This window comes from Eschrichtius robustus, chromosome 20, assembly GCF_028021215.1.
Source record: "Eschrichtius robustus isolate mEscRob2 chromosome 20, mEscRob2.pri, whole genome shotgun sequence".
NCBI lineage: Eukaryota > Metazoa > Chordata > Mammalia > Artiodactyla > Eschrichtiidae > Eschrichtius > Eschrichtius robustus.
In genome coordinates this window covers 58,716,668-58,736,277 of record NC_090843.1, presented here as the reverse complement: position 1 = coordinate 58,736,277, position 19,610 = coordinate 58,716,668, and the positions used below count along the sequence as shown (strand labels likewise).

The following is a 19,610-nucleotide window of genomic DNA, read 5'->3' as shown; positions in this document are numbered from 1 at the left end:
TATCAGATGCCCGCCTTTAACTCCACAGAGCATAGCAATGAACAAACCATGGACCGGAGCATTTCCTGCTACTTGGCAAGAGAGGGAGGGCAGAGCTGAGCCAGATGCCTTGGATAGAATGGGACGTCTGTACTTGGACATCCCATTCCCTCGCACTGGAACCGTTTTGGTTTGTCTGTCTTCCACAAGCATAGTGGTGCAAAGCTAGCATAAAGCAAGAAATGATAGTGTTATGAAAACAATCTCTTAATATAAAGAAACGATCAGAAACATCTAAAGGAATAGTCCCAGATACTGAGATTTTCAGATATCTTTTTTAGAATTCTTAAGAAATTCTCAGACACTAAAGCTGTACTATACCTATGAAGGCCCAGGATGTCCTTTTGCTTTTAGCTGTAGACCAGACCAGTGATACGCATTGGGAGGATGAATGAAATAATCATTATCCTATATGATATTTAAAGGCTTCTTTGCCAGTTAAAGAAGGAATCTCTAGACCAGCAACCAGCTTTTCTTTGTGTTTTAGAGTACATGCTAAATGACCTTTTAATATGTACTTAGATCACTAGCAAAATAGTGTTAAATAGTTAACGTACAGATTTGGGTTTTCCAAATCCTCTGTGGATTACATAAATCATTAGTGTTAACATTTTGTTTCGATGTCATCTTAAACTACAGAGTGGATCCCTGTTGTGTGTGAGTAGCATGCCTACCCCTAGATTTTACTTTGGGTCAAATCAAGCCCTGTAAGCAGGTATCCTCCAGGAAGGCGAGGCGACAGCTTCTCTGGGCCGTGCTGCACTGTCATTACTGATTTGCATGTCTTGTTGCATGTTTGCACTCCGCACAGAATCTTCCATGCTGCTTTCCCCAAGGTTATGTTAATACTAGTCAAGTAGTAGCTATGCCGTGTTTTTAGAAACATGAGAAGACTCCTGGTTCTCAATTAATTTTTCTTCCCCAGCACACCTGAGGAATATGAGATACTCCTGAGCATAGGGACTGGTCACACCCTGGGGAGGGTTGAATCAAGAACTTACTTCTCTCCCCACCACCCCCTCCCCTTCCCGGGCACCCCTAGGCATGACTTCCTCACCCCATTTTGAGGATGACTACCGTAAAGTAATGGTTATACTTTGCAAAGGCAGTGTTTCTCTTGGTTTAATATCACTGGTTTCCAAATTTATGTTGAACTTTATTGGCAAAACTTAGATTCCCAGGAACCATTTGTGTCAGTTGCTAGCATTTTATCACTAAACAGCAGTATAAATTGTAAAAACAAAGTGGAAGGCATTTGTAGGCTCCGGATTTTGTGAGTCTTTGTCTCTTTGCTCATTCTTCTTTTTAAATAACTTTATTAAGGTTTAAATTCATGTCCCATAAAATTCACTCCTTTAAAGTGTACAGGTCAGTGGTTTTTTTTTTTTTTTTTTTTCGGTATATTCCCAGAGTTATGCAATTATTAATACAGTCAATTTTAGAACATTTTCATCACCCCAAAAAGAAACCTTATACCTATTATGAATCACCTTCCATGTTCTCCCGGCCCCTGGAAATCACTCATCTACTTCCTGTCTCTCTGACTCTGCCTATTCTGGGTATTTTATATGAACAGAATCATATAATATGTGGTTCTCACTGTGCATAGTGTTTTCAAGGTTCATCCATGCTGGAGCATGTGTAAGTGCTCCATTCCTTTTTATGGCCAAATAATAACCTGTTATATTAAATTTGTCACGTTCTGTTTATCCCTTCACCAGTTGATGGCCATTTGGATTGTTTCCACTTTGGCACCAATATGAATAATGCTGCAATATATAAGTTTTCACGTAGGCACACATTTTCAGTTCTCTTGGGTGTATACCTAGGAGTGGAATTGCTGGATTGTGGTAATTTTCTGTTTAACATTTTGAGGAACTGCCACACTTTTCCATAGAGGCTGCACCACTTTACATTCCCCGCAATGTTTGAGGGTGCTAGTTTCTCCATATCCTGGGCAACACTTGTCTTTTTATTAAGGCCACCCTAGCGGTGTGAAGTGATCGATATTTTTATGTTTACCTTATAACTTCATCTTCATTATAGAAATATGAACAAATGTAAGAAATAAATTTTCAAAATTAAGGTCACAAAATATTTAAGAAGTAAAACATTTACCTGTCAACTCTTACTTACTATAACAAAAGAGTCCTCGTTTGGCTTAATGCCCCGGCCAACAGCAAGTACAGCTCCAGTGCCCATATTCCCTCATCGCAGGTCACTGTTACAGACCCTCGATGTCTGGCACAGTGTTCAGGGCCGCTCCAAAGCCTGGACATGGTACGATTTCAGAGCAGATTTGAGGATGACTAATTTCTTAAACTGGACCATCCCCTGGGAATGACCCCTTCAAGCCAGCCCACCTCCCCACTGACTCCTGAGTCATCCACCTCTAGATGGCAGCTTCCGGGTGATTCTGTACCTACTGATCTAAACTGCCTTGAACTAAGACAAAAAGGTGATAGATAGCAAGTAACAAGCACAGAAATTAGAGCCTGCCACTCGAGATTAGAGTCTGGTTCTAAGCATGACGATTGATTGCTGCTGCCAGCTTCCAACCCTACTCTGTGGTCAGTGGGACACCTGCAGCTTTGCCCCTCAGGCCTACAAGGGGCAGCAAGAGTCCAGCCCGAGTCCCCTTGCTGGCTGAACTGGAGTTTTGAAAGGGGTGTATGTATACATATATATATAATTTTTTTTAACCACTTTAAAACTCATCCTATATCTATCATATAGCAAGTATATATAATACATTATGTAATAAACACAAGGGTATAGTTTTCATCACGATTGGTAAACCTTTAAAGCATCATATAATTCTAAATACTTAGAACTTTAAAAATAAATAGCTAATGCTGATTTCTTTTCCCCACATTCCCAAGTGACATTTCTCGTTACTATATAGAATAGAAAAGGGACATTGCCCATCCAAGTTCCAGCAGAAAGGTTAGCACTTAGCCACTGTCCCCTGATGGTTTGAAATGGCTTCATAATTTGGTTGAGAGCTGTTAGCCCGGTTTAGCTAAATGTGAAATTATTCAATGCAGAAATGGTCAAATTTTAGTGGTAATTTCTTAAAGATCATTTTTGTGTGTTTTATAATATTAGCCCTGTGTCAAGCTCTTTGTGATTCATTTATGAGTTTTTGAGATCTTTACTTGGTCTCAGCGATGTCAAAAATCCATTGGAAGGAAGTACCACCACATTCCTGTTAATGTAGTGGCCTCCAAAGCAGGGACCCAAGCCTGCGGTTACCACAGTGATTATGAGGACCCTTAACCCAAAACTTCCTGCCACCTCTGGCTCACCACCATCCCCTCCCCAGATACTACTAGAGTGTCTTCGGACCGCTGATTACCCATCCATTCAGCAAACATTCACAGAGCATCGTTTCGGCGTGATACTCACTAACCTCATGCAGGGGATACAGCCGGTGCCTTTAAGCCAAGAGAAAACAGAATGGAATCAGGATCAGTGGATCACATGCACACATGTGCGTGTACACACACACACACACACGCATACACACGCGAAGGAGAAAAGAAAAGAATCTGTAAACTTGGCCCAAAGAATTCTTGAAGCCATGTCTAGGGAATATTAAAATGAGGTATACAATATTTGTTTTACCTCCAAGTTAGGAAAATATTTTAAGGATAGATTATTATTGAAAGTATTTTTATTATGATTTGGTAGGATAGTGTGTAATTTTAAGGAATCTGTATTCTAACTCCTTGATCTAACCGTAGGAGTGTCAGGTAAAGGCAGTGCCCCACTTATCAAGTCCGGGTTTTTCTGACAGTTTCTACGCCCTGATCACACAGATTGAGTGAGGTTAAGGGATTCTAGAGCCGAAATCATTATTGCGGTGCCAGCGTACCGAGAGCTTTGCGAGATGTTGGCACAGACTCAGTGATGGCTGTGGCCGCTAACCTCCAGGGGAAAGGCACTTGTGCATCACAGCACGATGGCTGCTATTCTTAGTGATGACTCTCAGCCATTAACATTGGTTCAGGACACCATGTTTAAGAAACTTTGATAGCATGTAGTGTTTAGAAAGATTTACATCAGAAGTAGTCTGGTGTCTTGAAGTCCAGAAACGGGAAGATCCCCTGTACAGGGAGCATATTATCTAAAGCCAGGAATGTGAGTTGATGCCGTGTCACGACATTCACATGGCAGGACTGGTTCCTGACTGGTTTCAGTTGAACACAATAGTAGACTATAGATGAAACCTGGGAAGATAATCCAGACAATCAGACAATCCGGATAAATGCTCTAGCGTAGACGTGTAACACTGCAGCGCCTCACTGTGTCACGTGCTTCAGGAGCATTTCCTACCCTTTCATTGGAGGGAACCACACCACCTAAACATCCAACCACACGTGGGTTAGATGCCGAGACTGCGTGTATGGCATAGATTTGTTCCTGATTTTGGAGTCGATGATAGCGTAATACATCACAGAGCAAGTGGCCATTAATTTTAAAATCTTATGTGAGCTTCCTTGTACTCTTTTTTTGCTTAGAGAATCACAGTAGCTAGCAGTTTTTATTCTTTCTTGAGGTCTAGTATACTGTGGGTATTTTAAAATATAGGGGTAAGATTTGTATTTGGAAAGAGCAGATTTATTTAAGTCCTACAGTATAATTCTGAAATTACATTCCAGGGATACAGAAATGCCTCATGCTTCCCCATACAGCCTTCTGTTGTGTTTCATGATTAAAGCATATATTAATATACTTACATATTTTGTTCGTAAAATCTGTTTTAAAGCTTAATTTGCATAGAAGTAATGACCATTATATCAAATACAGTATACTTTTTAAATATGTGCAAGAATTCAGTAGTATTGCCATCTTTGTCATCTCTGAAACTGGAGATGAGGACATTGCCCTGTCTACATCGTTAAGATATTATGCGAAACCCTTGGAAAAATGGCAAGTCTTATTACCAGTACAGTGGAAGTTATTAGAATTTGCTGCCTGAAATCTTTGGAACAAGGCAAAGTAGAAATAAGCAGAAGTATAAGTATTAATATGTTCTTAATTGAAGTATCATGCTAAATTTCGTTTCATGAAAACCAGTTTGCTTTATTTTAAAAATTCTCCACTTAATTTATGTGCCCGTCCTTAAATTTACCATCACTGTTCAATGTGACGTTTTCTTCTCCTTGTGAGCACATGATAGATGCTAATTTTTTCCTTTAGCAGAGCCCATAAGACCGAGATATGAAGCCAACAGCAAAGTTTGCTGGATGGCAAATAAGATGAAAACACTGAGCAAAAGACGCAGTGTTTGGTTTTGCTTTGTTTTTTTTCCCTGAGGACTGGAGTAGACGTGTTAGATTAACATATATTTGCTTTTATTTGTGTGTGTGTGTGTGTGTGTGTAATGTCTTTTAGGGGGAACTTGAACGGCAGCTTTTGCAAGCAAATCCAATCCTGGAATCATTTGGAAACGCAAAGACTGTGAAAAATGATAACTCATCTCGTTTTGTAAGTTTAAAAGCACCAGAAACTTTTCATTCCTCAGACTTCTAGTTGAATGTCTACTATGATTAAGCAAATCAAGTACCTTCCTTCCTAACAGATGTAGTACGGAACAGGGCTGTCCAATAGACATACAATGCAAGTCACGTGTAATGAAAATTTTCCTAGTAGTCACGTTTTAAAAAGCAAAACAAATGGGAAAAAACAAATGGGAAAGTAATTTTAATCATGTTTATTATATATAGTTATGTATATAGATAGTTATGTATTATTCTATGGGTGTATAATTATATAACCTCTGTGAACTTATTTCTTCGTTTTTGATTGGGGATGATATATAATTATGAGGTTGGCGTGGAGATAAAATGAGATGCGTGCTGAGTACTTAACACGGAACCAGGCACAGTAAACACTCAACAAGCAAAGTTGGAATTTGATGTGGTAAATTGTTCTTTTCATACATTACCATTTCTATGGGATGTGGACCTCAGAAGAATTTGTCCCTCACATTTTGTCTCCTCAAAAATTTCCTCCTCAGCTGTTCGACTCTCTTAATTCGCTGAAAGCTTTACTTTCTTCCTCAGCCCAGCCGGCTTGCACACCTAGTCTGGGGACATTATCCTGAGTGACAGCCAGATCAGTGTGACTTACAGGACACAGCCCTCCCCTTTCCAGCTGCTCAGAGTCGACACTTTCTTAGCAAATCATTCAACTTCTGTTATTTCTCCTTAAGTCATTCGAGTTAATTCTATGGTTTTCCTCCCTCCTCTGACATTAGACATCTTAGTTAAAGTTAAGAAGGCCAGAATCAGAGACTTCAATTCTAACAATCCCTTGATGGGCAGTTTCTGGAAATCGGGTTCACTGTGACATTCTTTACTCTGGGTCCGCACGTTAATCTCCTGATGATGTGGTCTCTGTGATCAGGAGAAGAAGCCACCAGATCACAGAGGCCCCAGGAAATACAAAGGTAGCTAGATAACCCTCTCTATGCCTTTGCCCGGGCTGCCAAAACAGAGCACCACAGACTGGGTGGCTTAAGCAATAGGCATGTATTTTCTCACATTTGGAGGAAGTCTGGGATCAAGGTGTTGGCAGGGTTGGTTTCTTCCGAGGCCTCTCTCCTTGGCTTGTTAATGGCTGTCTGCTGTGAATTCACGTGGTCCTCTCTGCATGTCTGTGTCTGTTCTTCTCTCATAAGACCCCAGTCATATTGGATCCGGCCCACCCTAGTGACCTCATTTTAGCTTAATTACGTCTGTGAAGACCCTTTCGTTAAACATAGTCATGCTCTGAGCTACTAGAGATTAGGACTTCAACGTATGAATTTGGGGGTGGGGGACGATTCAGCCCATAACACCCTCGGGTAGTTTAAGTGCAAGAGACTTTCCAAGTTACGTAAGAAGTATGGGACTATTTGCTTGGAATATTGTTTATTCCCAGTAAGATAAAATCTGAAGATTTGCTTAATCCAAGTTCATTTAGTAATTATTTTAGCTTTTTCTGTACAAAGTGGGATAACAAATGTGCCTGTGCCGGTGGGAAGCATGGCTGTGACTTTTGGATCTGGGGAAACTGAGCTGCTTTTTGAGTTTCTGTCATTCTGTGGGTCATCAGCACTGAGCTGGAGCCACAATTAAATCTGAAATTCTTCCTCCTGAAAGCCCTGTGTTTAGTGGCTGTGTCGTGGGCTGGGGGAGACAGTGAGCTACCAGCTTTGGCATGTGAATCTCCGTGAAGATTTTCAAGGACTTCGTAGTGGAAAATGTTTTATTTTACCACATAAATCAAGTTACCAGTCTATTCTGATTTCTACCCTCCCCCCAAACCACACTCTAAATTCAAGAAAAACACTTTTGTACCCATTTGTCTCATTTTTGCCTAGAAAAGATAAATTGCTACTAACCAGTCATGTATGTCCGTTGGTAAAGAATGTAGTGATTCCGTTACTAAGTGGTAAAGAGTCATCTACTGAGGTTTTTGTGTTTGGGACAGATAGACGTGTTGCTATGTAACAAATTCCCCTAAGACCTAGTGACATAAAACGTTTATCGTCTCAGCGTTTCTGAGTGCTGCTTCTGGCCTGTGGTCTCCCACGAGGTTGTCATTACTGTGTGATTGGCTAATGCCGAGGCATCTGAAGGCCTGCTGAGGCTGGAGGAGCTTTACTTGGGTAGCTTTTGGCAAGAAGCCTCAGTTGCACACCTCAGTGGCCTCTCTGCAGGGACGCTTGCTCACGGCATGGCAGCCGGCATCCCCCAGAGCAGGTGACCCGAGTACCAGAAGGTGGGAGGGTTATTGAGGCCATCTTGGAAGTTGGCTACCAGAGATCATTAGATTTCCATATTGACGTATGTAGGTTATAATCCATAATTTGCGTTACTCTAGATCAGTGGTTCTCAATTTGGGGTCCCCTGGGGATCCCACATGTGACGTCTCGTGGGTGGAGGCCAGGGTGTTGCTAAACATCCTACAATGTACGGGACAGGCCCCACAACAGAAGTATCCCCAAATGTCAGTTATATGGAGGTTGAGAAGCTCTGTTCTAGTTTGTTCCTTTAAATTGTAGTCTAAATTAAGCTGATCACTTTTTGAAATTCATTTGCAGAGCAATTACTATACTTAAGTCTCCTTAATGCTTGTTATTGACGCCTCCTGTTCCAAAGGTTGATAAAATAATTCTGGTGGGAACTTCTTTTACATTCTACTGGTGGGAAGAATTTCTTAGATTGTTTCCTAGCAAGATTGATTCTAGCAAGAATCACCCATTCAGTGTGAATTCTCAACAAACCCTGATTCAGCTGAGGTTCCACCTTCCAAAGTGCTTGTACTACTGAATAATCATCATTAAGTATGCTCAATCTAATATAGTAAGAGCTGGTCTTTTTTTTGGACTATAATTGCTTCACAATGCTGTGTTAGTTCCTGCTGCACGACGAAGTGAATCAGCCATAGGCATACATATATCCCATCCCTCTTGGACCTCCCTCCCACCTCCACCCCCACCCCACCCATCTAGGTCATTGCAGAGCACTGAGCTGAGCTCCCTGTGCTATACAGCAGGTTCCCACTAGCTATCTATTTTACACATGGGTAGTGTATATATGTCAGTCCTAATCTCCCAATTCGTCCCACCCTCCCCTTACGCCCCTGTGTCCACATGTCTGTTCTCTACATCTGTGTCTCTATTCCTGCCCTGCAAATAGGTACATCTGTACCATTTTTCTAGATTCCACATATATGCGTTAATATACGATATTTGCTTTTCTCTTTCTGACTTACTTCACTCTGTATGACAGACTCTAGGACCATCCACATCTCTACAAATGACCCAATTTCGTTCCTTTTTATGGCTGAGTAATATTCCATTGTATATATGTACCACATCTTCTTTATCCATTCCTCTGTCGATGGACATTTAGGTTGTTTCAATGTCCTAGCTATTGTAAATACTGCTGCAATGAACATTGGGGTGCATGTGTCTTTTTGAATTATGGTTTTCTCAGGGTATATGCCCAGTAGTGGGATTGCTGGGTCATATAGTAGTTCTATTTTTAGTCTTTTAAGGAACCTCCATACTGTTCTCCACAGTGGCTGTATCAATTTACATTCCCACCAACAGTGCAAGAGGGTTCCCTTTTCTCCACACCCTCGCCAGCATTTATCGTTTGTGGATTTTTTGATGATGGCCATTTTGACAGGTGTGAGGTGATACCTCACTGTAGTTTTGATTTGCATTTCTCTAGTAATTAGTGATGTTGAGCATCTTTTCATGTGCCTCTTGGCCATGTGTATGTCTTCTTTGGAGAAATGTCTGTTTAGGTCTTCTGCCCATTTTTGGATTGGGTTTTTTGTTTTTTGGATATTGAGCTGCATGAGCTGTTTGTATATTTTGGGGATCAATCCTTTGTCAGTTGCTTCGTTTGTGAAATTTTCTCCCATTCTGAATGTTGTCTTTTTGTCTTGTTTATGTTTTCCTTTGCCATGCAAAAGCTTTTAAGTTTAATTAGGTCCCACTTGTTTATTTTTTTTTTTTATTTTCATTACTCTAGGAAGTGGGTCAAAAAAGATCTTGCTGTGATTTATGTCAAAGAGTATTTTTCCTATGTTTTCCTGTAAGAGTTTTATAGTATCCGGTGTTACATTTAAGTCTTTAATCCATTTCGAGTTTATTTTTGTGTATGGTGTTAGGGAGTGTTCTAATTTCATTCTTTTACATGTAGCTGTTCAGTTTTCCACTGCACTGCTTATTGAAGAGACTGTCTTTTCTCCATTGTATATTCTTGCCTCCTTTGTCATAGATTAGGTGACCATAGGTGCATGGGTTTATCTCTGGCCTTTCTATCCTGTACCATTGATCTATATTTCTGTTTTTGTGCCAGTACCATACTGTCTTGATTACTGTAGCTTTGTAGTATAAAAGCTAATCTTTTTAGAAAAGATTTTTGATTAAGGCAGTGTTCTTAGCTATTCATTCAACCAAGAAACAAGTATCTTTAATATTGACTTTGGGCTTTAATTCTTAGAAAGTCAACTTTATATTGATACGTACAGTATTTTTTTAAAGAGTTTAGTAGCTAGCTACTATTATAAGGCTTTAACTGCACAATACAACAAGAAGTTGATTTTAGCAGGTCCATAAAAAATAGCGAAGTAATTAGTTCCATTGACTGACTCACGTTCAGTTAAAACACCCTTTAGCAGTTTCCTGTGGGTGTTGCCGACACTGGTTCTCAGGGGGTTAGAGAGTAGCCAGTGTAGACTCATTTTTAAATTAAATTTTATTAATTTAGATTTTTTGTTGTGCATTTCAGTTAACTGTTAAGCACCTATTCTTTGCCAGGCACTGTGCTGCTTACGTGTTATCTCCATTGGATGTCTAATGGATTTCTTGAATTAACAAATGGAACTTTTTTTTTTTCGTTCAAAATTTCTTTTTTTAAGTCTGATGTCAATAAATGGTACCATCAAGTCACCCGGTTGCTTAAACTTAAAATAAAAACAACGAAACCTAGAAAAACAAAATGCCTAGGAATCATCCTTGCTTGAGCCTTTTTCTCATGGCCCATGTCCAAGCCAGGAGTGAATTTTGTGGTTCTGCCTCCAGAACGTGTTTCACATCTGTCCACGTTTCTCCTTCTCCCTTCCCTAAACTCCTTGTTCGTCTCAAACCTGGTCTGAGGAGGTTTCCTCTATATCCTCTCTCCCAGTGTCCTGCTGATTTCCCTTGTAGCACTTACCACAGTCTGTAGTCGGCGCTCTGCTTATCTGTGATCTCTCCCCTGCTAGCACGTAAGATCTCTGGTGGTAGGGACCCCATCCACCTTGCTCTCTGGATCCTTAGTTGCCTCTGCCTCCCACGTGTAAGTACATAGTAGGTGTATGTATTTATGGAATCCATTGTTACAGTGTGGTTGCCTACTAAGCGCTTGACACTCTTCTATGCCCTGGGAATATATCAGTGCACAAAACAAAGGTCTGCAGCCTCACAGAGCTCACCTTCAGTTGGGTTTTACCTTTAACGTGTTTTTGATGACTTGCCGTCGTGTACAGTTGAGCTCAGGGAGTGTTGCACGTGCCAGGCTCTCTGAGAATATGCATGCCCCAGTTTTTTGGGTTTTTTTTTTTAATTGAAGCATAGTTGATTTACAATATCGTGTTAGTTTCAGGTGTACAGCAAAGTGATTCAGTTATACATTTTTTTTCATATTCTTTTCCATTATAGGTTATTACAAGATATTGAATATCGTTCCCTGTGCTATACAGTAAATCCTTGTTGCTTATCTGTTTTATGTGTAGTAGTGTGTATCTGTTAGTCCCATACTCCTAATTTATCCCTCCCCACCCTTCCCCTTTGGTAACCGTAAGTTTGTTTTCTATGTCTGTGAGTCTGTTTCTGTTTTGTAAATAAATTCATTTGTATTATTTTTTACATTCTGCATATAAGCAACATCGTGTAATGTGTCTTTCTCTGTCTGACTTACTTCACTCAGTATGATAATCTCTAGGTCCATCCATGTTGCTGCAAATGGCAATGTTTCATTCTTTTTTATGGATGAGTAGTATTCTGTTGTATAAATATGTACCACATCTTTTTATCCATTCATCTGTTGCTGGACACTTAGGTTGCTTCCATGTCTTGGCTATTGTAAATAGTGTTGCTATGAACATTGGGGTGCACGTATCTTTTCAAACTAGAGTTTTCGTCTTTCCCGGATATATGCCCAGGAGTGGGATTGCTGGATCATATGGTAACTATTTTTACCTTTTTGAGGAATATCCACCCTGTTTTCCATAGTGTGTATGCCCCAGTTTTAGAAGTGTGGGCAGAAGGTACGTGGGAGTTGCTGGCCCCACAGCCAGGCCAGCCTGGGGTTGGGGCTGGGATTGGGGTTGGACATCAGACGGAAAGAGTGACGTGACGTTAAAAGATGAGTTGTGCGTACAGTGGAATTCCGTGTAGTCATTATTTACAAGCCACATGCCTGCAGTGAAAATATTAGAAACTATAAACTCCGTAAATTTTAGAATCCACTTGTTTCCATTTCTTTGATCTGATATAGACAAGTAATTTCCTGAAGAATATCTTTTCTTTCAAAGGTGAGTAGCGCATGGTTTGTATTGAAGGGGATTCTTTAGGAGAGCATTGCCCTTATGAAAATAATCGTTCACAGTTAGTCCAGCTCTCTGTTTATGGACAAGTGAAATGCGTTCCAGATGGAGGAGATTTATGTAAAATGAATGTCTTGTAATGAAACTGTAGAAACAGGGAGTTCAATTTCAAAATGATTGTATCAGCAGATAAGTCTCCTCTTAGAAAGTTTTAGTAGGGATCACTTTCCATATCTGCACAAATCTTTTCCTTTTTTTCTTCTTCTTTTTTTTTTCTCCTTTGCAAAGATTTAAGCCAATTTGGCAATTCCGTTTTATGTACCTTGTGGTAGCTAATTAGCTTCTAATCATTGAAGCTAGATAAAGCCTCCAGGTGCCTCCTTACCCCTCGGCCACCAGGTTACAATGAAAGTGAGTCAGAATTCTGCACCCTCACGTGTATTATCGAGCAGGCACCAAAATCAATTTTGTGGGTAAATTGAACACAGTTGCTGCTCTGTCTTGTTTCATCTCACCGAGCCTTTCTGTAAAGATTTACCGAGGCAAATGTGACAGTATTAGAGACAGAACGTGGTCTGCACCACACAACCCCCATCCTCCAAACCCGCAGCTGCCCTCCCAACCCTGCAGCCCCTGGGGCTCGCTGCAGCCTTGACACCTGGCCCGCACCAGACTGGCTGGTGGACGTCTGAGTATTTCCAATCAGTCCATGGCTATTAATGTCACTCATTTTTCCCCAGGAATTTCTAACATCCTTTACACTAAGTAACAGGGCCACTTAGTTCACAAGAAAACTTATTTTACTAATTAACAAAGCTTCTGGTGTAATCTGGAGATTAAGATAGCTGAAGCATTTAAAATAGCCATCTGGCCTTGGGATTAAATCCTAACTAATTACTTCCCGAATGGGTTTTCCCATTTAGGGCAAATAGCTGCCTCCAGAATGGAGATTTTTCCTGGAGCAAACTAATACACATCCATAGCACGCTATCTATACTAACATGTTTTCAGGTAAATTACAGATCTTATAACAACTTTAAATTCCAAATTAGGAAGGGGGAAAGTATTTTCAGAGCATGAAACAAACCTGCATTGTCCCTGTAGTAAGTTACTAACAATCTAGGTTTAATAACTATGGATATGTCATAACCACCCACCGAAAAAGTTCCAGGAAGTCAATGTTGATTCAGAAAGAATAAAATTCTTTAAGTAAGATAATTTTCTTCTTATTTTCTTGATAGTATCAAAATATCCAAGTTGTCCTATTGCACCTTTTGAGTGAAATTCTTTACAGTTTCTGTTTTACATAAGAGAGAGGATTCTAGCCATCTTTGCTGTTCAGACTCTTGCAGTAACGTGCTGTCTTACTTGTCCTTGGATTGGGAAGCAATGTGCATGGCATCAAAATGCATCCTCTATCATTAACACATAATGTACTTGTCCTGTTATTTGCTTTTCCTTTGTTTTTGTTTTTATTGGCGAAATCCTGGTTGAATATTCTGAGTACCATAATCTGACCTATATAGGAATCAAATACAGTGTGGGCATCTTCACAAGTTTCTTCACATCATGTCTAAAAGATGAGAGGACCCAACCCATTTAAAAGTAAAACTCTGCTTGTTTTCCACTTTAGATTTGTATGTTAATAAAAATGTTAATTCTGAAAGAGTATTTATTATGTATGTGATGGAAAAGCTTTTCAACCTATATATTTTATTTTCTCCCCTGACCCCACCCCAAGACTAACACTGAAGTGAGTTCACATCCCCTGGCCTGCCTCTTACCTAATTTGCCAGGATGTTCAACATTAAGGGGAATATTTAAATCCTAGACCATTTGGAGGATATTCAGTAAAGTATTTCTTTTTGGTTCAGAAATTTTGCTTTTTTCTGTTGTCAAAGTATCGATACTTGGGTAGATTTCGTAAAATAGCTGAACATGAGTTATCACTTAGCATAGAGAGTTGATAATTTTCAACTTTATAAGGTTTTTTTGTTAAAGGGTTTTAAAAATAGAACCAAGATTTATTAGTTACTAAGTAGGTTGTTTTCAGAGTTACTGGTTTCTTTTGGGGTCAGGACAGGGCCAGAGGGACACCCCCAGTCCACTCTGCCTTCTTCCACGTGTAGGCTTTCTCATTCCATCCTCTTTTTTCATTCGTTTTTTTGCCTGGCCCTTTTCCTTTAGCCAAAAGATATTTCTCTGGCACTAGCTGTAATGGTTAGAGCAACTACGGATGCCAGTTATAAAAAGGAAAGGGAACCGATTTGGCTAGGGAACTGATGAGCAAATTAGATGTTGTATGTTGGTGACTTTGTTTATCCAGGTAAGTGGTCACATGTCTAAATTATTTGGGGACATTTCTTTTTAGGTTACCTGTTCAGAAGCCCGTGTTTTTAGTTCAGAAGAACTAAAAAACTTTGTTTTGTTTTGTTTTCTCCTTTGAATCTAACTTCTTTTTAGTTTATATTTTCTCATGAAGTAAAGGAAAAATAAGTTCACCAAATATAAAATGGACAGTGTTCAATTTAAAATTTTAAAGTTATTACAGTTCAACATTACCAGTGTGATAACTTTGTCCTTTTGCCCAAATAAAGAATTTCTTTTGTTTAATGAATTTTGAACTTCTAATGTAGAGTGGTAAAGAAAAGGGGATAGGAAATAGTATAAGAAGTTGAAAGCTTAAACAGCATGTAGATAAATACATAATAAATTAGACAAGTTATTGAAAGCTGAACGTTTGTATTACTGTATAATGAATTTTTAAGTGAAATACTCAGTAAGAATTAGGTGATATATGATTTTGATTAACATTTCTGCAGGGTTAAAATGAGAAGTTTGAAAAAGTATCTATTTGAGCAGTTGTGTTGGCAGTGTAATCTTTGCAGCTTTGAAGTAATAACATTGTCTTGACTACTGTCTTAAAATAGTAATTTTTTTATTAACTCAATGAAGTAGTGTATAGATGATACAGCTGTTTAAAATTTGTAAAGAATTTTACTCCTCATTATAACATCAGGACCTGATTTTAGTTTTTGAGTTTCTTTTTTGAGCAGTTCTAACGATTTGTAAGGACTGATAGTTTTTGAACTTTATTGTTTCTTAAGGGTCTTCCACAAAACAAGAACAGAAATGATTTATTTTAAAAATAGCATAAAACTCATATTCTCTCATAATTACCATATGAGTCCTTTGGGCCATTTTATAAATCTAAGAAAAATTAAGGGTTTTAGTGATCTTATTTTTTTCTGTATTTTGTAACATTTTGCTATTTCATCATCCTTGGAATTGATTCATCATTACTCATCAGTTATTCCCAACAATGTTTAAAAAGACTAAAATAGGGGCTTCCCTGGTGGCACAGTGGTTAAGAATCCGCCTACCAATGCAGGGGGCACGGGTTCGAGCCCTGGTCTGGGAGGATCCCACATGCCGCGGAGCAGCTAAGCCTGTGTGCCACAGCTACTGAGCCTGTGCTGTAGAGCCCGCACACCACAACTACTGAGCCCACGTGCCACAACTCCTGAGCCCATGGGCGCACCTAGAGCCCATGCTCCGCAGCAAGAGAAGCCACCGCAATGAGAAGCCCATGCACTGCAACAAAGAGTAACCCCCACTCGCTGCAACCAGAGAAAGCCCATGCGCAGCAATGAAGACCCAACGCAGCCAATAAATAAATAAATTTATTTATTTATTTATTTATTTAAAAAAGACTAAAATAATAAGACTAATGGAATTGCCTAGAAGGATGCTGTAACAGTGACTGTTGCATCATCCTTTCGTTTGCTTATTGTATTGCCCAAAGAATTGCATTATCTTTCAAGAAGGTATGAAAGAATGCTACAGACAGCATTTTTGTAGTCTGCTTTTAGATTTCAGTGAACATAGTTGAAAAAATCAGAAGTTTTCACCTTAATGACAAAGAGAAGTAAAGTGACGGAGGAACACATTTCACAAATATTAGATGAATCAGAAGATGAATGCAAAGAGACAGGCAGCGTTGTAGACTCTGATGATGGTGAAATTGGTTCTGTAAGTCTCAGGTTGAGTCTTCAAATGCGGTAGCCTAGAATTTTCTCAAACTCAAGAACAATCTATTCCTAAAGACAAAAAGGAGGTACGTCATTGGCATCCAGTTAGTCATTCAGCAGGAAGGATTTCCTAACTCAGAATTTTGTAATAAGAATCTGGACCGCTGGTTTTACTAAACGGCCGTGTGACAGTGTTCTTTCATCTTGTGTAATGTTTGTGGACCAGCATTTATGCAGTATGGTTTGTAAGGGGACAAGTGCTGAAGGCAGAATTGTATATGAAAGTGATTGGAAGGAAGTAGACGGTGTAGAAATGAAGAGATTCATTGGATTGACCATTCTCATCGGTGCTTGTAAATCTAAAAATGAAAATGTTTTACAATTACAGAGCCAAAAAGGACTTCCTCTCATAAACAAAATTATGGGCTGTCAGAGGCTTTAGGTATTCTTCCAGTATTGCATTCTGACAATGCAAGGGCAATGATAAGTGAGAACCTGTTGGTGGAAGGGAATAAAGGTGTTGATAGTTGCCACTCTGAACAGCTGTTACCCCAGGATGTTGTATCTCTTGAAGATAAGGGAGTAGTTTTGCTTACAACTTAGAGGTTGAAATCAGATTGCAGTGTATCGTGGACTACTGCTCTCTGTAGTAGTTTTATTTTACGAGAACGTAAACACAGATCCTCCCTTTAAATTACCGTTTAGCTTGAAGCTAACGGATCTACTTGATAAACTGTAAGACTACTCAGCTCCACTGGGCTGTTTCTGGGAATCCTTCTGTTCCCATAGCACCGACTCTCAGTCCTTTGGATGTGCCCGGACCACGTTCTTCAAGTTCTGAAAAAACACCGCCTTGGTTCTCCTGAAGTTGGGGGCCACTGGTCAACATCTCTCAATGCCACAACCATATTATTTGTGTAAACTGGTTGTTTGTATAAAAGTAATACTTATATCACAAGAGCCCGTCTGAAAAGGAGGAGAAGTTTTTTCTCACGTTAAAAAAACAAAACAAAACTTTCTCTCCCGCCATAAAATAAAACTAACCAAACAAGCAAATTGTGATTTTTATTTTGTGACGCTTAAGTAATTAACAAGTTCTCTATGGAAGAAATTGTTCAATGCTCACCAGCAGCCTCTTAAAAGATTTGCTTGGTAGTCTGATGGAATTTAAATTGTTACCTCATTAAGTTCGGTGATACAAGATCAGCTTTTAAGCTAGAGGGCGTCGCTGGTATTTGTGTCACCATCCTCATTTCCAATTTCATGTTCTACTCTGTTGTCTGCATATACTCAGTTACAAATGTTAGACCCGTGTCCAGAGTTGTTTTGGTTTAGCCAGTGTTTTGATAATTTATAAATGTGGTGAGTGACTTTATACATGACTGTGTGAGGGGTGCTAAGAGGCTGTTTTTCACAGAATGCCTTTGCTTCCTCCAGGACTCATGTTTTTCACCTCCCTCTTGAACCCTTTGGGGTTTAGTGGCATCTGAGGCAGACCCTTAATGGAATGCATATCTGTTATGACGCCACGATACCTTAGCCATACCAAACTAGCCATGCATTTCCTGTGCAGAGCAAGGCTTTTAGAAAATATGAGATAGCATATTTACATTTTGGTGGCCGGGTTGGGGGGGTGTTTGAAGGACACTTTGGAAATGGTGAAGGGGAGAACTGGGGTGGGGAGGCAGCTCCTCGGTGTGTACATGAGGGAGACTTCACTGCCGGAAATCAGCATTAGGAACTTTCTCCCCAGCTTCCCCACGTGCGACCTCTTTTCACCTTGTTTTCCTAGTTTAGTTTGAGTTTATTAAAATTGGAAAACTGGGTGAGTTCTTACTGAGTGCTCATAATATTGAGCAAAAAATACGAGTTCTTTTTTAAAATTTAATTTATTTTTGGCTGTGTTGGGTCTTTGTTGCTGCGCAGGGCTTTCTCTAAGTTGTGGCGAGCGGGGGCTACTCTTCATTGTGGTGCGCGGGCTTCTCATTGCGGTGGCTTGTTGTGGAGCACAGGCTCTGGGTGCACAGGCTTCAGTGATTCTGGTTTGCAGGCTCAGTAGTTGTGGCACACGGGCTTAGTTGCTCTGTGGCATGTGGGATCTTCCCGGACCAGGGCTCAAACCCCTGTGCACTGCACTGGCAGGCAGATTCTCAGCCACTGCGCCACCAGGGAAGCCCCAAAATATGAGTTCTTGATTTTAGTAAGTTACCCCTTTTTTCAGTTTTGAAAATCAACATTATTAAGATATAATTTACCTGCAATAAATCACAGTTCAAAAACTCTGTGGTAGCATCCGAATACTGACTACTCATTTTTTTCTACTTAAAGTAAATATTTATACACTGAAAAAAATAACATTGGAAAGGTGAGAAGAGTCCTGAAGTCATGGGTAAAAGAATGGGCAAGTGAAGAGTGTAAATCAGCATTTCATGAGGAAGTAACGTTTAATTTAACATGTTTATTGTAAATCTAAGGAATAGATGTTTAATTATATTTTTTTAAATGATGTTTATCTAAGGAGGCCTAAGATATCTCCCTTGTTTGTTTGTTTTTTTGTTTTTTAAATAACAATTTTATTTATTTTTATTTTTGGCTGTGTTGGGTCTTCGTTTCTATGCGTGGGCTTTCTCTAGTTGCGGCGAGCGGGGGCCGCTCTTCATTGCGGTGCACGGGCCTCTCACTGTCGCGGCCTCTCTTGTTGTGGAGCACAAGCTCCAGAAGCGCAGGCTCAGTAGTTGTGGCTCACGGGCCTAGTTGCTCCGCGGCATGTGGGATCTTCCCAGACCAGGGCTCGAACCCGTGTCCCCTGCATTGGCAGGCAGATTCTCAACCACTGCGCCACCAGGGAAGCCCTCCCTTGATTTTTTTTTTTTTTTTAAAGGTTTTTTTGTTTTGTTTTTAATTTTTTTTTTTTTAATTTATTTTTGGCTGTGTTGGGTCTTCGTTCTGTGCGAGGGCTTTCTCTAGTTGCGGCAAGCAGGGGCCACTCTTCATCGCGGTGCGCGGGCCTCTCACTATCGCGGCCTCTCTTGTTGCGGAGCACAGGCTCCAGACGCGCAGGCTCAGTAGTTGTGGCTCACGGGCCTAGTTGCTCCACGGCATGTGGGATCTTCCCAGACCAGGGCTTGGACTCGTGTCCCCTGCATTGGCAGGCAGACTCTCAACCACTGCGCCACCAAGGAAGCCCCCTTGGTTATTTTTTAAAATTAGTTTATTTAGTTACATTTTGCGTACAGTAAAATTCACCCCTTTCAAGTGTACAGTTCGATGGATTTAGACGAATGTAAATAGTAGTGTAACTGGCACCGTGATCCAGAGATAGAATATTCCCATCCTCCAAAAAGTTTCCCTCCTGCCTTGACATCGTCAGTCCCCTCCTCCTAACTGTAGCTCTGATAACCACTGGTCTATTTCGTCTCTATAGTTTTGTTTTCTTTAGAA

General features: G+C 40.1%; 1 protein-coding gene across 2 annotated transcripts in view; it reads left to right on the top strand.

The window, feature by feature from the left end:
• Positions 1 to 19,610, top strand: part of MYH10 (myosin heavy chain 10) — a 137,408-nt gene that overhangs the window by 51,227 nt on the left and 66,571 nt on the right. For both annotated transcript variants that reach the window (XM_068531572.1, XM_068531573.1), the window contains exon 6: positions 5,440 to 5,532. In XM_068531572.1, the coding sequence (XP_068387673.1) occupies positions 5,440 to 5,532 (93 nt within the window). The remainder of the gene's footprint in view (positions 1 to 5,439; positions 5,533 to 19,610) is intronic.